General features: G+C 50.8%; 1 protein-coding gene and 1 pseudogene across 2 annotated transcripts; both read left to right on the forward strand.

Annotated features, from left to right (window-relative positions):
- The first annotated feature begins 5,201 nt into the window (after positions 1–5,201).
- Positions 5,202–6,764, forward strand: LOC309832892 (small ribosomal subunit protein uS2-like; annotated as a pseudogene). The gene has a single exon. The product of its transcript is annotated as a small ribosomal subunit protein uS2-like (transcript).
- Positions 6,765–10,387: 3,623 nt separating this feature from the next.
- Positions 10,388–11,492, forward strand: POP7 (POP7 homolog, ribonuclease P/MRP subunit). The gene is made up of 2 exons (XM_082671024.1): positions 10,388–10,566; positions 10,804–11,492. Exon 2 carries the CDS (start codon positions 10,814–10,816, stop codon positions 11,234–11,236), a length of 423 nt encoding a protein of 140 aa, XP_082527150.1. The 5' UTR covers positions 10,388–10,566; positions 10,804–10,813; the 3' UTR covers positions 11,237–11,492.
- Positions 11,493–16,540: the final 5,048 nt, after the last annotated feature.

Consider the following 16,540-nt stretch of genomic DNA (forward strand, 5'->3'; position numbering starts at 1 on the left):
ACTCACTTGACTGTAATCACCATGTGGGACCCCTCGAGGTCCCTGGTCCAGGCCATGGCAGCCACACAACGCCCAGGTCTGTTCCAACCCTGCCCAGTGACACACTAGACCTACCATCTAGGAAATAAAACTGAGTCTGGGGTGAGGGTGGGTGGCCTGGGACTGCACAGGGAACGGTACCGATGAAGGACCAGAGAGCAAACACCCACACTGTGAGAAGCTAAGGGGACCAGCCTGTTGGTACCCAAGGTGTTTCAGATGCAAGCCAAGGGGCGGGGGCTAAATTGCAACCGCGTGTCAGCTCTCGGGCAGCAGAAAGGCTGTGGAGGCTGATCTCTGGAAAAGCAGCAATGAGAAGCAAGAGGGGAGTGAGACTGGGGTGACTGGAAGAAAGAGCTGGCCAACAAGTACTGGTTGAGCATCTATCCCCGGGGCTAGGCCCGGCCCTATGATGGACCAGACCTGTACTCTCACTGGGAATTCTAGTAATGGCTGGGTAAGACGTGTGAGATGAGGGTCTTTTTAAAGTTAACTTGGAAAAAAAAAAAAGGCAAAGTGTGAGGGGCCGTGACTGGGGAGCTGCTGCATCAGGGGAGATGGGCTGGGAAGGGCCCAGCCTGGCGACAGGACAGACTAAGGTGTTTCACACGGCCGGGCAACCGGGAGGAAGAAGACCCCAATGACCAAGCACTAATGTCGCTCGCTGAAAGGAAATTTAGGCGAAGACCCAGGCGAAGTGCTGTGGTTAAGAGGAGAGGCTTCCACGTTAGCCAGAAGTCACGGAAAGCTTGGACTTTAAGACTCGCCAGGCCCAGCTCAGGCCGATAAGAAACCGGAGGCGCGTTGGTGGATATCTCCGGGGAGAACCGGGCATTAGGGTCCCGGGCCCCCGGGCGGAGGATGCGGGCGGGGGTAGGCGGGGGGCCTGGGCCGGGCTTCCGAGGGCCGGAGAGCTACCGTTAGGAGCGCGGGGGTGGGAAGGAGGCGGGCCGGCCCGGGAGGACGGCGTGCCCTTCAGGGAGGGGGCGCCAGGTGCGGGGGCGCGGGCGGCCGCCCCCGGGAGGGAGCCGGCCTCCCTCCGGGCGGCGCGGGGGCCCGGCCCCCGCCGGGGGAGGGTCAAGCGGGGAGGGCCGGAGGGCGGGCACACCGGGCGTCGGGGGCGGCGGCCTCGGGAGGAGACGGGGGAGGGTCCGTGCCGGCGGCCCGCGCTCCCGCTTTGGCTCTCGCAGGCTCGGCGCGGCCGCCTCGGCGTCGGGGGCGGGCCTGGCCCGGGCCCGGCCGCGGGCCGGGCTCCGCGGGGTCGCCGGGCGCTTACCGCGGCGGGCGGGCGGCGCGAGGCTCCGGTCCCGGGGCGTTGGCGACGCGCGGCGGGCCGGGGGGCGGCGGCAGCGGGGGAGGGGGCGCTGGCGCTCCCGCGGCGGCCGCTCCTCTCTGTTTGTGTTTGTAGCAAGATGGCTGCCCGCCTCACACCACGTGACGCGGACGCGGGGCCGCGGGGCCGCCCCCTCCGCCCCCGCCGCGGCCGCCGCCACCGCCACTGCCCCCCTTTGCTACTCCGGCCCGCTCCGACCCGCACGGCCTAGCGCGCTCCTAGCGTGCCCGGCGGGCGCGGCCCGGATGCCCGCCTCCCCCGAGCCCCCCCCCGGCACGTGACCTGGGAGCCCGGTGCCTCACGTGACACAGCCTGCTGCGGGCCGGGGGGGTTGTGAGGGTGTCCCCGGGGTGCTCCCCGGCTGCCCCCCCTGCACGCGATGCGCGACCATCGCGACGAAGGCCGCCGCTAGCGGCATCGCCCGCCTCCCGGACGGTCGGCTTCCTCCGGGAAGCCCGCCTGGATTGAAGGAGACCACGTACAACCCAGAGGTGTGTTCGTCGGACATCCCCGGGGTATACGAAATAAACGAGGAACCTAATGGTTTAGAAACAAGTCCGAGGCAGCACTGGCTGGTGAGATCTGGAGTTTCTTTCTGACTCCGCCACCGACTAGCCCCCTAGACCTCGGGGGCGAAGGAGTTGACGGTGTCGGGCCTCAGTTTCTGTTTTATAGTAAGGTATTGATGCTCTGCTCCGCCCCATCCCTGGCCCCCATTCCACTCCCTTCCGGAGTGCTGAAAGAATTAAAATAGGTGAGTGTGAAAGGCTTCGAAAAGAGAGAAACTACTATGCAAATGTGAGAAGTAGATTGACACCGCCTTTGTTTAAAAAGGAGGTTTTCAAGAATGACTTTTCCGATTCCCTGAACTTTTTAGGATGAAAAAGTCTTGTGTGTGTTTTCACCGTTTTCTTTGGAAGTTACGCCAGAATGTATACTCTACTTCCCAGCTTCCTAAAACAGCCGTTACCAAAAACAATATAATCCTCAGGACAGGGAAGGGTAAATTCAGACTTGGAACTTGAGTCCTCTGTGTTTCGCCAAAACGGAGCGCCGACCTCCGGAGCTACCAGGAAGGCCCTTTGTTCTTGCACGGAGCACACCCCAGGTTTCTATGCACTTATAGTTTTCGTGTCTGCTTTTTTCAGTTCCCTTGTCTTTCTTGCAGTCAGGATTCCTGCCTCAGTGTAGTCAGTGAAGCTGCTTGTTCACAGGCTGGAAAATGCAATTGTTTAAAGCGAGGGCTTATGTGCTGGTTCCATCCTATACTGACCGTGGCCTTGGGCAACTTTACTCATTTCGGAGTCTCTGGATTGTATGGTAAAGCACTTAACACAGTGCTTGGTATAGGGCAGGCACTCCACAAATGTTAGCTAGTGGGGCCTTCTGGGTCCACAATATTCACATTGTTAACTGTGTGAAAATATATCAACAGAATCCAATCTCCAATCAAGTTCTTCTAGAACAAAGTTCTCAAGTTTATGACAGCTGTTTTTTCTTACTCCAAAGCTTTTGTTGTCCCCCCCCCCCGCCCACTTTCCTAGATGTGTCCTACCCTCTGAATAAGGTCTTCGCCTTTTGGCCTGTTTTAATGATTAATTAGCAAATGTGAGATTGTAAATTATAGTGGAGAAATGGTACAGGGGAAAGAGGGGGGAAACCCCTGTGAAGGGGAAGCAGTCAGGGACAGTGGTGGCCTGTGCTGAGCAGGAAGGAAGGGCAGGATTTGGGTAGATTTAAGAAAAGTGAGCATCAGCTTTAGAATAGTGACAAGCCAGGCTGATGGGAGAAGAGGACCTGGATTGCTAGTTGGATGAGAAGTGAAGTGAAACTTAAGTTGAGGGCTTCGAATGCTATCATGAAAATGTTTTTGATTGGACAGTAGTACCTACCTACCTACCAGATGCTTTGTGTCAGGGAGAGCACGCTGGACTCCAAGGTAGAAGATTGGAGTAATTGATCGGTCGCCCTGGGTTTCCTGTATACCAGCTTGTGATCCTGGCCAAGTAATCTCCCCCAGCCGTAAAGTGAGAATGCGTTTGCTGCTGATGACACTGTGGAAATTGAATTGCATAAGCACCCTCTCTGAGAAAGGAAACAAATCAGAACTGTGAATCTCCCATACAAAATTAAAGAAAAGAATTTGAATGAAGAAAATCACTTGGACCTAAGATATTTTTGTTTATTCAGGTTTATTCAAGACTATGCTGTAAAATGCCTTGGTCTGTGTTATTTTGAATTTGGAAGCTTTTGAACTAAACAAAGAGTTGTGGTTAGATGGTTTATCGAGATGAAAGGGAAGTCTCAAGTAAGAGTAAACAGCCAAACTCTCTGCCTTTTTTTTCTAACGAGCTAAGTTCTTTGGTCAATCAAGTGTAAATGCTTGTCAAGTCACCAGTGCAAAATCACCACATTGCTAAATCCACTGGTTTGTTATCTCCTGTGGCCTACCAACAGCATATGACACAGCTGGTCACTACCTCCTCCAAGAAATGCTTTCTTCACCTGGCCTCCAGATCACCGTATCCCTTGGTTTTCCTCCTACCTCATCAGCTGCTCCTTCTGAATCCTTTGCTGGTTCCCTCCTACTTCCCTACCTCCCAGGGCTCAAACCTCCCAGACCTCTCCATTGTAACAGGAGGTACTGCACAGGATCTGAGCCCAACTGCTAGATGTTACTGCCTCACCTTAGCCATTGCGTCCTGTGGAACATCTTGCATCCCCCCAAGGTCATATTGGCTGTACCTCCTTGAGGGTCCACTGAACCCTATCCATGCTCCATGCTGAGCAGCGGTTGCACTGTCTTGCTCATCTTGTTTGCCTTCCACAGTAAACTCTGAGCTGCTCAGCACAGTATTGTTCTAGGATGTACGTAGTCTTCCAGCAGCCTAATGGGTCTCCTTGATCCAACTTTTATTGCTGAGTAGTATTCCATGGTAGGGATGTACCACACTTCAACCAGTCACCCATTGAAAGACACAAGGGTTGTTTCCTGTCTGGGGCTTTTACAAACACTGCTGTGGACATTTGTGTACGAGTTTGTACATTCCCATGTGTGCTCTTGCTGGGTCATATGGTGAGTGTATGTTTAATTTTAGAAGAAGCTGCTGAACTATTTTCCGGAGTGGCTGGACCATTGAAAATTCCCACAAACAGTGTATGAGAGATCCAGTTTCTCTGCATTCTCCTAAACACTTAGTATTGTCAAAATTTTTAATTTTAGACATTCTAATAGGTGGGCAGTGGCATCTCATCATGGTTTTAATTTGCATTTCCATAATGGCTGTGTTGAACATCTTATGTGCTTATTTGTCATCCTTATACCCTCTTTGCTAAAGAACCCTCTGTTCAAGACTTTTGCCCATTTTCTATTTTTGTTTGGTTTTGTTTTTTTCGGCTGCGCCAGGTCTTAGTTGCAGCACTCGGGATCTTCGTTGTGGCATGCGGGATCTTTCAGTTGGAGCATGCGAACTCTTAGTTGCAGCATGTGGGATCTAGTTCCCTGACCAGGGATGGAACCCCGGGCCCACTGCATTGGGAGCACGGAGTCTTAGCCTCTGGACCACCAGGGAAGTCCGTAATTGAGTTGTTTTCTAACGCTTGAATTTAGAGAGTTCTTTATTCTGGATACAAGTCCATTGTTGGATATGTGATTTGCAGGTATTTTCTCGCAGTCCGTGGCTGGGTGGTCTTTCACAGAGTAAAAGTTTTTAATTTTGATGAAGTACAATTTATCAATTTTTTTAAAACCATATATTACTTTTCACATATTTATTTATTTATTTTTGGCTGCATTGGGTCTTCGTTGCTGTGCATGGGCGTTCTCCAGTTGTGGCGAACGGGGGCCACTCTTCGCTGCAGTGTGCGGGCCTCTCATTGCAGTGGCCTCCCATGCTGTGGAGCACGGGCTTCAGGCACGCCGGGCCCCAGTAGTTGTGGCACGTGGGCTCAGCAGCTGTGGCTCACAGGCTCTAGAGCGCAGGCTCAGCAGCCGTGGCACACGGGCTCAGCTGCTCCACGGCATGTGGGATCCTCCCGGACCAGGGCTCGAACCCATGTCCCCTGCACTAGCAGGTGGACTCCCAACCACTGTGCCACCAGGGAAGTCCTCAATTTTTTTCTTTAATGGATCATGCCTTTGGAGTTGTATCTAAGAACTCTTTACCTGACCCTATGTCATGAAGACTTTTTTCCTATATTTCTTCTAAAAGTTTTATAATTTTCCATTTTATGTTTAGATCTACCATCCATTTTGTGTTAATTTTTTGCATAGGGCTGAGGTTCAGTTCTTTGCCTATTTATTCAGTTGTTTTAGCACCACTTGCTGAAAAGACTCATTCTTTCCCCATTCAGCTGCTTTTGCACCTTTGCCAAAAATCAGCTGGCTGGCTTTTCCGCGCCAGCCAGACAGGGGTCCATACGGCGTTTTTCTGGACTCCCATCGTAACTTAAAGGGAAACTTTCACAATTTCCAGAGCCTTTGATGTCCTGCAAATGAAGGAGGAGGATGTCCTCAAATTCCTTGCAGCAGGAACCCACTTAGGTGGCACCAACCTTGGCTTCCAAGTGGAACAGTACACCTGCAAAAGGAAAAGTGATGACATCTACATAATAAATCTGAAGAGAACCTGGGAGAAGCTTCTGTTGGCAGCTCATGCCACTGTTGCCATTGAAAACCCAGCTGATGTCAGTGTCATATCCTCCAGGAATACTGGCCAGCGAGCTGGGCTGAAGTTTGCTGCTGCCACTGGATCCACTCCTATTGCTGGCCGCTTCACTCCTGGAACCTTCACTAACCAGATCCAGGCAGCCTTCCGGGAGCCAAGACTTCCGGTGGTTACTGATCCCAGGGCTGACCACCTGCCTCTCCCAGAGGCCTCTTACGTTAACCTGTCTACCATTGCTCTGTGTAACGCAGACTCTCCTCTGCGATAATGTGGACATTGCCATCCCATGCAACAACAAGGGAGCTCACTCCTTCCCAGTGGGTCTGATGTGGTGGATGCTTGCCGGGGAAGTTCTGCGCATGCGTGGCACCATCTCCCGTGAACACCCATGGGAGGTCATGCCTGATCTCTACTTCTACAGAGATCCTGGAGAGATTGAAAAGGATGAGCAGGCAGCAGCTGAGAAGGCTGTGACCAAGGAGGAATTTCAGGGTGAATGAATTGCTCCAGCTCCTGAGTTCACTGCTACCAGTCCAGGTGGTGGACTGGTCCGAAGGTGTGCAGGTGTCCCCGTGCCTCTTCAACAGTTCCCCACTGGAGGCTGGAGTGCTCAACCTGCCACCGAACACTGGTCTGCAGCTCCCACTGCTCAGGCCGCTGAGTGGTTAGGAACAAGCACTGAGTGGTCTTAAGCAGTTCTTCCACAAGCTCTTAAAATGGAAATAGGTTGATGGAAAATAAACAGTTTCTTAAAAAAAAAAAAATCAGCTGGCTGTACTTGTGTGAATCTATTTCTAGGTTCTCTATTCCATTTTATTGATTTTTGTGTCTGTCCCTTGGCAGATATCACACTGTCTTGATACTGTGTTTACACAGTAAGTCTTAAAATCAGGTGGTGTGATTCCAACTTTTTGTTTTTCAGAATTGCTTTAACTTCTCTTGCCTTGCCATATAAATTTTACAATAAACTTATTTACATCTACAAAACTTCTTGCTGGGATTTTCATAGGAATTGCATTAAATTTGGAGAGAATTGACATCTATACTATGTTGAATATTCCAATACGTGGACACAGTATATCTCTCCATTAATTTAGATCTTTGATTAGCATTTTGTAGTTTTAAGCAGAGTTTGTACATGTTTTGTTACATTTATACTTAAATATTTTTCGCTCCCCCTCCTTTCCTCCTCCCCCTTCCCCTCTCTCTCTGGAGTGATTGTAAATGATTTTAAATTTTGGTTTCCAGCTGTTTATTGCCAGTACATAGAAATACAATTGATTTTTTTAACTTTTTTTTTTTTTTGGCTGCCTTGGGTCTTCGTTGCTGCGCACGGGCTTCCTCTAGTTGCAGTGCGCGGGGGCTCCTCTTCGTTGTGGTGTGCGGGCTTCTCAATGGTGTCTTCTGTTGCGGAGCACGGGCTCTAGGCACACAAGCTTCAGTAGTTGTGGCTCGCAGGCTCTAGAGCACAGGCTCAATAGTTGTGGCGCACAGCCTTAGTTGCTCCGTGGCATGTGGGATCTTTCTGGACCAGGGCTCGAACCCGTGTCCCTTGCATTGGCAGGCGGATTCTTAACCACTGCGCCACCAGGGAAGCCCCACAAGTGATTTTTGTATGTTAATCTTGTATCCTGCAAACTTGCTAATAAGCTAATTTATTAATTATATGTTTTTTTAGATTCCTTGGGACTTTTTATGTATACACAATCATGTCATCTGCAAATAGAGACAGTTTTTTTTTCTTCCTTTACAATCTTTTCTTTGCCTTATTGCACTGGCTGGGACTTCCAACAATGAGAGTGGTGAGAGACGACATCCTTTCCTTGTTCTTGATTTTAAGAGAAAGGTGTCCAGTCTTACACCATTAAGTATGATGGGAAGCTGTAGTTTTTTTGTAGATGCTCTTTACCAGGTTGAGGAAGTTCCTTCCATTCTCTTTTTGCTAAGAGCTCTTATCATAAGTGGGCACTAAATTATGTTAAGTGGTTTTTCTGTATCAATTGACATGATCGTATGTGTTTTTTTCTTTAACTTGTTAATATGGTAGATAATACTGTTTGGTTTTCTTACACTGAACCAGTCCTGCATCTTTGGAATCAACTTTACTTGGTTGTGGTATATCATTCTCTATATACTGCTGGATTCAGTTTGCTAACATTTTGTTGAAGATTTTTTGTGTTGTTCATGAGAGGTATCCATCTGTGATTTTTCTTCTTTTGTATTATCTTTGTCTGGTTTTGGCCTCATAAAATTAATTAGGAAATGTACCTTCCTCTTCTGTTTTCTGGAAGAGATTGTGTAGAATTTGTGTTACTTCCTTTTTTTGTGTGTGTGGTAGAATTCACCAGTAAAACCATGTGGGCCTAGATATTTCTTGTTCTAAATTTTTTTTTAACTATGAATTTAATTACCTTAATAGTTACAGAGTTATTCAGATGATCTATTTCATCTTGGGTTAGTTTGGTAGTTTGTTTTCTAGGAGCTGGTCCATTTTATCTAAGCTGTGAAATTTATGTGTGTAGAGTTGTTTGTGTTGTTCTCCAAGTATAATTCAATGTTTATGGGATCTTTAGTGCTATCCCCTCTTTCATTTCTGATAATCATAATTTGAGTCTTCTTTTTCTTGTTCTCTCTTTTTTGTCAGTCTTGCTAGAGGTCAATTTTATTGACTTTTTCAAAGAACCAGCTTCTGGTTTGAATTTCTTTATTGTTTTTCTGTGTTCAGTTTCATTTATATTTGCTCTTTATTATTTCCTCCCATCTTCTCCCTTTGGCCTTACTTTTTCTAGTTCCTTGAGGTGGAAGCTTAGGTTATGCTTCCATTCTTTTAAAAATACTGTTCAGTGTTTCCAGAATACTCCTTGCTTCCCTGAAGAATTCCTGTTTGTCCATCAAAACTCTGTTCAGATGTCACTTCTGAGATGGAGTAAGGTTGTAGCCAGCATTTCCTCTTCAACCCCAAATAACCCCCCAAACTTGTAAGAATCTGAAGCTAAAAGAACCACAGGATTTAAGTGGTGCTGGGAGAGAAGTTCTCAGGAGCCTGGCCTCTTTCCAACCTCCAGTCAAATGGGGTCAGACTCTACCCCAGGCAACTAGAGAGAGGTCTGGGGTGGGGGTGGGGGGGCGGTGTGCATAAAAATGCCAGCTCAGGGACGTCCCTGGTGGTCCAGTGGTTAAGACTCCTCGCTCCCAATGCAGGGCACCCGGGTTCCATCCCCGGTCAGGGAACTAGATCCCACATGCTGCAACTAAAAGCCCGCATGCCACAACTAAGACCCAGCACGGCCAAATAAATAAATTTTTTTTAATTAAAAAAAAAGCTAACGTGTAGGCTTACAGTTTGTAAGGTTATATTGAGTTTTGCAACTCAGTAGCAAGACAGGAATTCTCATCCCCATTTGAGTGATGAGGGAACTGAGGTCCTCACTGCAGGTCTAACTCATTTTCAAATGGAACTCTACAGAAGCTAAACCAATCTGGGCAGAAAGCCCCTTCCCACTGGTCTTGGGGAGCCACCAACCCCCAGGTGTTGCCCTGCACTTTCCCGCCAGGGGGCGCACGTCCGTACTCCCAGGTGTTGGGCAGTGACCGAAGAGCTGGCGGCGGGTGGGGGTGGTGGAGGGGTGCGAGTGGGTCAGGGGGGCCCAGGGGAGCTGTGAAGGCTGGACCTGCGGTTCATAGCTCGCGTCCCCAGGGGCTGGCCTGGGAGGTCAGCCCTGCCAGACGCAGGGAAGAAGGACGGGTCCCCGTGAACTGCGAGGAGTCCCGGAGAGCTGTCCTCCGCCAAGGGCCGGGCCTCGCCACTCGTTACCCGCCCTCGGTCTTTGGGCAACAGGAACCTTGGGCGGGAGGTCAGTTCTGCCAACTCTGCCACACCTCCTCTGACCCGAGGAACTGCGATGGACGCGAGAGGGCAGACTTGACTTCAGACCCCTTCGCGATCACGTTCTATGGAACTCGCTGCCCTCCCTGCTATCTTTGGAAGACCCTTACCCCCAAATCCTCCACGCCCCTACAATAGCCTCCTCTCCTCCCCTCTCCCCTTCGGGACACCTCCGCGAACCGGGGACTCGGATTGGCCCAGGAAAGCTGACCTCCCCTTCCCAGACCCTCCCCAGCTCCGACTTGGTACACGCCTCCTGCCTCTGCGCCCCGCCTGGGAGGCGTACACGTGGTAGATCCCATCACCCCCCCGGAAGCCTCGCGTTACTCAAACACATCGCGCGGTTTTGCGAGCTCTCAGGAAAGGGGCGGGAGAACGGAGGCCAGGAAGGCGATTCGTGGATCCCGCGGGCTTGGCTGCAGGGGCCGAGCGCGCGTGCGCACTCGGCACCTTTTTCAGGAGCCAGGAGCCAGGAGCCGGCTGGGTGCTAGCGCTCGAGCGTTCCGGCGGTGTTCACCTTTCCTTCTTGGGGCCTGGGGGTCGCGAGAAGCGCCCTATATTCCGGCCGGTCGGCGCAACGCTTGAGTGCCCTGGCAGGGGAGCGGGCCGCGGCGCGTGGAGAGCACTGTGGACCGGAGAGAGTAGGCGCGGAAGAGCTGGGGAAAGGGGGCGGTGGAGGGGCCTGGAGGTTGGGGGCGATGTGATGAATGAGTAGGAACTGGGGGTGGGGGAGATGCGGGAGCTTGAGGTGAGTGGAAGGGAATAGAGGCGTCGAGTGCGCCTTCTCCCGGCTTCACCCTTTGGGCAGGAAACGGGGTGGGAAAGGAAGCGTTGGTCGCTCGTCACCCCTGGCTGATGTCGTCTCTTCCTCGTGCCAGGGCACACAGCATGGCCGAAAACCGAGAGCCCCGCGGAGCCGTCGAGGCTGAGCTGGACCCGGTGGAGTACACCCTGCGGAAGCGGCTCCCCCACCGCCTGCCCCGGAGGCCCAATGACATTTATGTCAACATGAAGACTGACTTCAAGGCCCAGCTGGCCCGCTGCCAGAAACTGCTGGATGGAGGGGCTCGGGGTCAGAACGCATGCAGTGAGATCTACATCCACGGCTTGGGCCTGGCCATCAACCGCGCCATCAACATTGCCCTACAGCTGCAGGCTGGCAGCTTCGGGTCCTTGCAGGTGGCTGCCAATACCTCCACCGTGGAGCTTGTCGATGAACTGGAACCAGAGATTGATACGCGAGAGCCGCTGACCCGGATCCGCAACAACTCGGCCATCCACATCCGTGTCTTCAGGGTCACACCCAAGTGATTGAGATGAGGCTGGCCCACCTTATCCGCCCACCCCCGTACAGCTAGGCTCAGATGTGGCTCTTCTTGTACTGAGTACTATCCTGGACCTTCTTCCAGAGCCATGTAGGAAAAAGCCTGTCCCCTCGCAGCCCAGAGGACTCTGAATTGAGAGGGCAAATACTGTCTTTTGTTGGGCCCAAGCAGTGGGGCCTCCTGAACCTTTGTGGTCTGTAACCATTGTCGTATACAATAAAAAGTATGAAGTTGTGTTGGTGCCCTGCCACCACGCTGCACTGCCTCTCCCCTGTGTAAATTCTGGAAAGGAGAGTAGGAAAGAACTTTACAAGGATTTAGGTACAGTAGGGGCACCCCAGTGTTTCCTGCCGTCACAGAAAGCATAAATTGTACTACGGACACTGCAACCTAAAACAAACTTTAGTACAGTGCAGAAGCCTGACAATTCCAATGTTTGCTTTAAAATATTTCATCCTCACAGAAGAAGGCAGGGCAGATAAAGTATATACTCTCACCTGCTGGAGTGCAGCTGGGGTGTAGTTGTATGCTAGGAAAGCATCAGGTTCTCTGCTGGCGGTTCCCAGGCCCAGGAAAGGTGAGGGTTTAAGGGTGAAGAGGGCACACAAAGATGGGGGCCTCCTTTGTGTCAGCCTGGGGTAGGGACTGAGACACTGCTTCATTTGATTCCTGGTCCTGTGGGGCCCAAATTGTTCTAAACAGCTATGGTCCAGAGCCCTTCAGACCCTTGGGGCTGGGCTGTTCTAAGCAGGAAAGGATTGCCTTCCCTTTGAATTCCTGGGCACACAGGTCATAAGTACTTTTTTGTTGGGATATTTGTAGGAGGATCTGATTTTTCATGTTTATCAAACAAGTCACCTAAAGCAGTTTTTATCAAAGTGGGTGGTGACCCATATGTGGGTCTTGGAAATCAATTTACTGGGTCAAAGCCTTTTAAAAAGCAAGTAAAAAAGTACAACTTCAATGATAATATCTTGTTGACACTTTCAGTTATAGATGTGTATATAGACACATACATGCTAGTTATGATATCAGTTTTACTGTTGGGCGAGGTCACAGGAGTTTGAAGGCCTTTGATCTAAACATTAGTAACAGAATTTGGAAGGCAGTTTGGTTTGGGGTTCTGAAAATTAGCCTCCTCGTTTAACAAAACCTCTCCCTCTGGCTTGAGTATTCCTGTTGACGAGCGATTCATGCTGCGGAAGTGACTGCCAGCCACTCAGGAAAGTGAACTCCTTACAGAAGGACTAGCGCTTCATTCTAACAACTGAATACATGCTGAGTGCCTACTGTAAACCAAGGCCTGGGCTGGGCCCTGGGGATACAAAGATGGGTATGAAATGGCCCCTGCCTTCAAGGAGCTCACCACTTAGTTGGGAAGGTGGATATACCCATTTTTTGTGAAATGAGTAAGATGTGTTACGTAAGAAGTAAGAATAGCCACGATACAGAAGTGTGGAGAAGGAAATGGCTAACTTCCTGGTGAGGTCTCAGATGGTTCCACCTTTTGACCTGGGTTTTGAAGGATGAAAAGGAGCTTGCCAGGCAGAAGAGAGGGGAGAGGGCATATCAGACAGAGGGGTCAGCATGCACAGAGGGGATTCATGAACAAGCAGGGTGTGTTCTGGGACTGGAGGGTCACTCAGGCAGCTAGAAAGTAGCTGCGCGGGCTTTCTCTAGTTGCGGCGCGCGGGCTTCTCATTGCTGTGGCTTCTCTTGTTGCGGAGCTCGGGCTCTGGGTGCGCGGGCTTCAGTAGTTGTGGCTCGCGGGCTCAGTAGTTGTGGGTTGCTGGCTTTAGAGCACAGGCTCAGTAGTTGTGGTGCACGGGCTCTGCAGCATGTGGGATCTTCCCGTACCAGGGCTCGAACCCGTGTCCCCTGCATTGGCAGCCGGATTCTTAACCACTGCGCCGCCAGCAAAGTCCCTCCCTATCAGCCTTGACTGCAAGACTCCCTTGTCCAGGAGCCCCCAGTAACGGAGTGGGGAGCCGGCAGGGAGCTGGAGGGAACTATGTGTGTCCCTGCACGTATGTGCTCCACTCTCTGCTCCTGGCCTGGGCCCAGCAGAGGTGGTGGCAGCAGCCCTTTTGCATTTGGTTTGTTTTGGCAGCTACGTCTCCCAGCTTATTTGTTTGTTGTTTCTACTCCGAGTTCTCTCACTGCTTGCCAGTGGGGCTTCCCTCAGTGGCAGGTCTGCGGAAACAGCCCCTAGTCATTTGCACCGAAGGAGGAAGGGGTGTGAGGGCAGGTAGGGGGCGTGGGGAAAGCTCCCGCATCTGTTGGAGTCCATGCGTGGTGGACCGGGCAGGGAGCTCTGCATTCCTTCTGCAGGGAGGCCAGTGCTGGCCTCTGCTTCCCTCCCTCTTTGGTTCTCTGAAGTGTCTTCCATCACAGCTTGGGAGGTGATGGGGGTAGAAGGCGTGTCCAGGTGCAGTTTCCCTCCCTTTTGCTCAACCACTATGGAGCCCACAGAGAGTGCGAAATGACCTCCTACTTCGAAAACAGATCCCCAGAGGCCAGATTGGAAACGCTCGTCTTGGAGGTGAGTGCAGACCTTTTCTCATCATCCGTAGTATCACTGAGCACCCACTGGTTGTATGGAATCTGTGTTAGGCGCCAGGTCTGCCTGGAGAGGTATAAACTCCTGGTTCTCTAAAAACTAATAGGAAAAAGGACAGATTTAAAAAGACAAGTCATTTACGTGGTGCTTGGAGTTGTCCTAGCATTAGTAAGGGCTCAAAAAATAGTAAGGGCTACTATTGTTAGCTTGAGCCATTTTGCTAAGGAATGGTTTGAGCCTCTTCATGGGGATGGGGAGAGGGGAAGGAAGGTGATCTGTGTGTGTTTGGTTTACAAGGCTGGGTTATTAGTCCTGTCGGCTTTTACTTTGTGGCACGCGTGGCAGGGAAGAAGGGAGGCCCTCAGAGCTCATGAACTGGTTTGGATGGGCGGATGATCCTTCTAGGTGAGTTCCCAGTGCTTGGTCAGGAGTTGGGGGAACAAACCCTGGAGCCTATAGGGAAGTTGGACTAGAGGCATGTGTCAAATGTAGTTCCTTAGGGAAGAGATATCCCGCTACACAGATTTGGGGGTGAGGCAAATGTTATCCCACCAAGAGAGAAGTCTGTGAAAATGACCACTTATGACTCCATCTTCCTAATGACATTATGGGTGCTTTTTAATTGATGTGTTTTGGTTTAGCCATATTTTCTAGTTGGTCAGTGATCCTGTATTGTTTTTGTAACAGGAAAACGTTACTATTTTTTTTTTACAAAGCCTGTTCCTTTGGTCTGTTCCCTAGGTGGGGTGATCAGGGGAGTTCCTTATCAAACTGCTGAGACGACTTCAAGGAGAAGCAGCGATTCCGTTGTGCAATCCAGTAACTAATAAATATCTGACAGATGAATGGCTGGATGTATGCATGCACAGGAGGACAGCTTGTTATTGGCTACCCTATAACAAGTCTCTGCTCCCTTAGAAACACCAAATATCTTTCACTGGAAGTGTGCAAGCAGAGGGTGGAAGTTCACCTTCATGGGATGTCCTAGGTCCCTTCCAGCTCAGAGTCTATGAATCTTGTTTGCTGCAAGAAAAATATACTTTCCTGAAAGTACTACAATTACTTGCTGGTTGATGAAATAAGACATGAACAGCAGGTCTTGCTTATATACAGATCGGAGGATGCCTCTGTCAAGCAATAGGTTCTCGTAACTCATTGGTTATCAGTGAACCATGAACAATTTGGGAAAATATTTGCTAAACTTGGAGGTTTAAGAGTATGTCTAAGGCTTCTATAAACTACCTTGAGTAGATCTTGGCCTATGTTCCTCCAAGTAGGAAGAGCCTAAAGAGTTCACGCAGGGCTTCCCTGGTGGCACGGTGGTTAAGAACCCGCCTGCCAATGCAGGGGACTTGGGTTTGAGACCTGGTCTGGGAAGATCCCACATGCCGCGGAGCAGCTAAGCCCGTGTGCCACAACTACTGAGCCTGCGCTCTAGAGCCCGCAAGCCACAACTACTGACCCCGCGTGCCACAGCTACTGAAGCCCGCGTGCTTGGAGCCCATACTCCTCAACAAGAGAAGCCACCGCAATGAGAAGCCCGCGCGCAGGAACGAAGAGTAGCCCCCACTCGCCGCAACCAGAGAAAAGCCCGCGCGCAGCAACGAAGACTCAACGCAGCCAAAAATTAAATAAATAAAATTAAAAAAAATAGAGTTCATGCAAAATCCTTAAGCCCTATGTTAACAAAATGAAACTTTTGTGTTCACGACTGCACCCCTGCAAAGATCTTACATGGGAGAAAAACATTACTCTCGTTGATATGGCCAGTAGTGTTTTAAGTTAGGATTTTCTAGTTTTAGTTTTGCATGGACAGGAAAGCTACTCTGACCAACTTAGCAGCTCTGTCTTCTGATAAAGGATGGGTGCCATGGGAAGGAGCTTGGGAATATTCAGCCATACTTGTGAGCAAGAGATCCTAAGATGGGGTTGACACTTCATAGAAACCTAATCTGCGGAAGTGTTTCTGGATCCCAAGGTGGAGGTCTTGGTGCTGTGGGCGCCCTCCTTCAAGGACTCAAGCACTGGAGGAGAGGCAAGAGACAAGTAACCAAGGAAGCTGGCCTGGTAATGCTTCAGGCCTCATGCAGTCCAACGTCCTTGGGACTTCTCCGGGCCTCCCTTGGGAGGAGACCCATGTTAATGGGACAAGAAACCCCTGTTTGGCCCCAGGCTTTGAATAAACTAAGTGTGAGACTTGTCTTGATATCTGTGTCTTCACCCCCGCCACCCCCCAGCTCCCACAGTGATGCCATTTCACTCAGTTTTGTTCAGTGGCAAGTTTCTGCAAAGAGCAGTGGATGTGTACACCCGGCGGTACCTCCATCCGCACCCCACTATCCCCCTGACCTTTACCAGTGAGTTGTTTGGTAAAGGTACAACACCGGAGATAAGGTGTCGTGAACCCACGCCCAGCTCCCCAGAGGGAACAGTGGAGGGCGCCGGAGGAGGGCTGGCGAACACGCTGCAGATTTGGTCTCCAGGCCTCCAAAGCCAGGTAGCAGCCACAGCAAAGCGGAGGGCGCCGTGATAATGGCTAGCATTTATTGATTACCCCGTGCCGGGCGTTACATAATCCCACGACGGCCCTGGCAAGCGATTACTAGAGTTTTTTACCATCCCCAGGCTCAGACGTAACGTCACTTGTCCACGTCAGGCGCTAGTGGCACAGCTCAGGCCTCCAATCTGGGCTCCCCTGTTTGCCAGACGAGCCCCATTAGCCTGCTGAAG

Source organism: Grampus griseus (genome assembly GCF_964374135.1).
Source record: "Grampus griseus genome assembly, chromosome: 14".
NCBI lineage: Eukaryota > Metazoa > Chordata > Mammalia > Artiodactyla > Delphinidae > Grampus > Grampus griseus.

Excerpts from the sequence above, each read along its gene's own strand:
- POP7 (XM_082671024.1), top strand. The coding sequence starts at position 10,814 with ATGGCCGAAAACCGAGAGCCCCGCGGAGCCGTCGAGGCTGAGCTGGAC.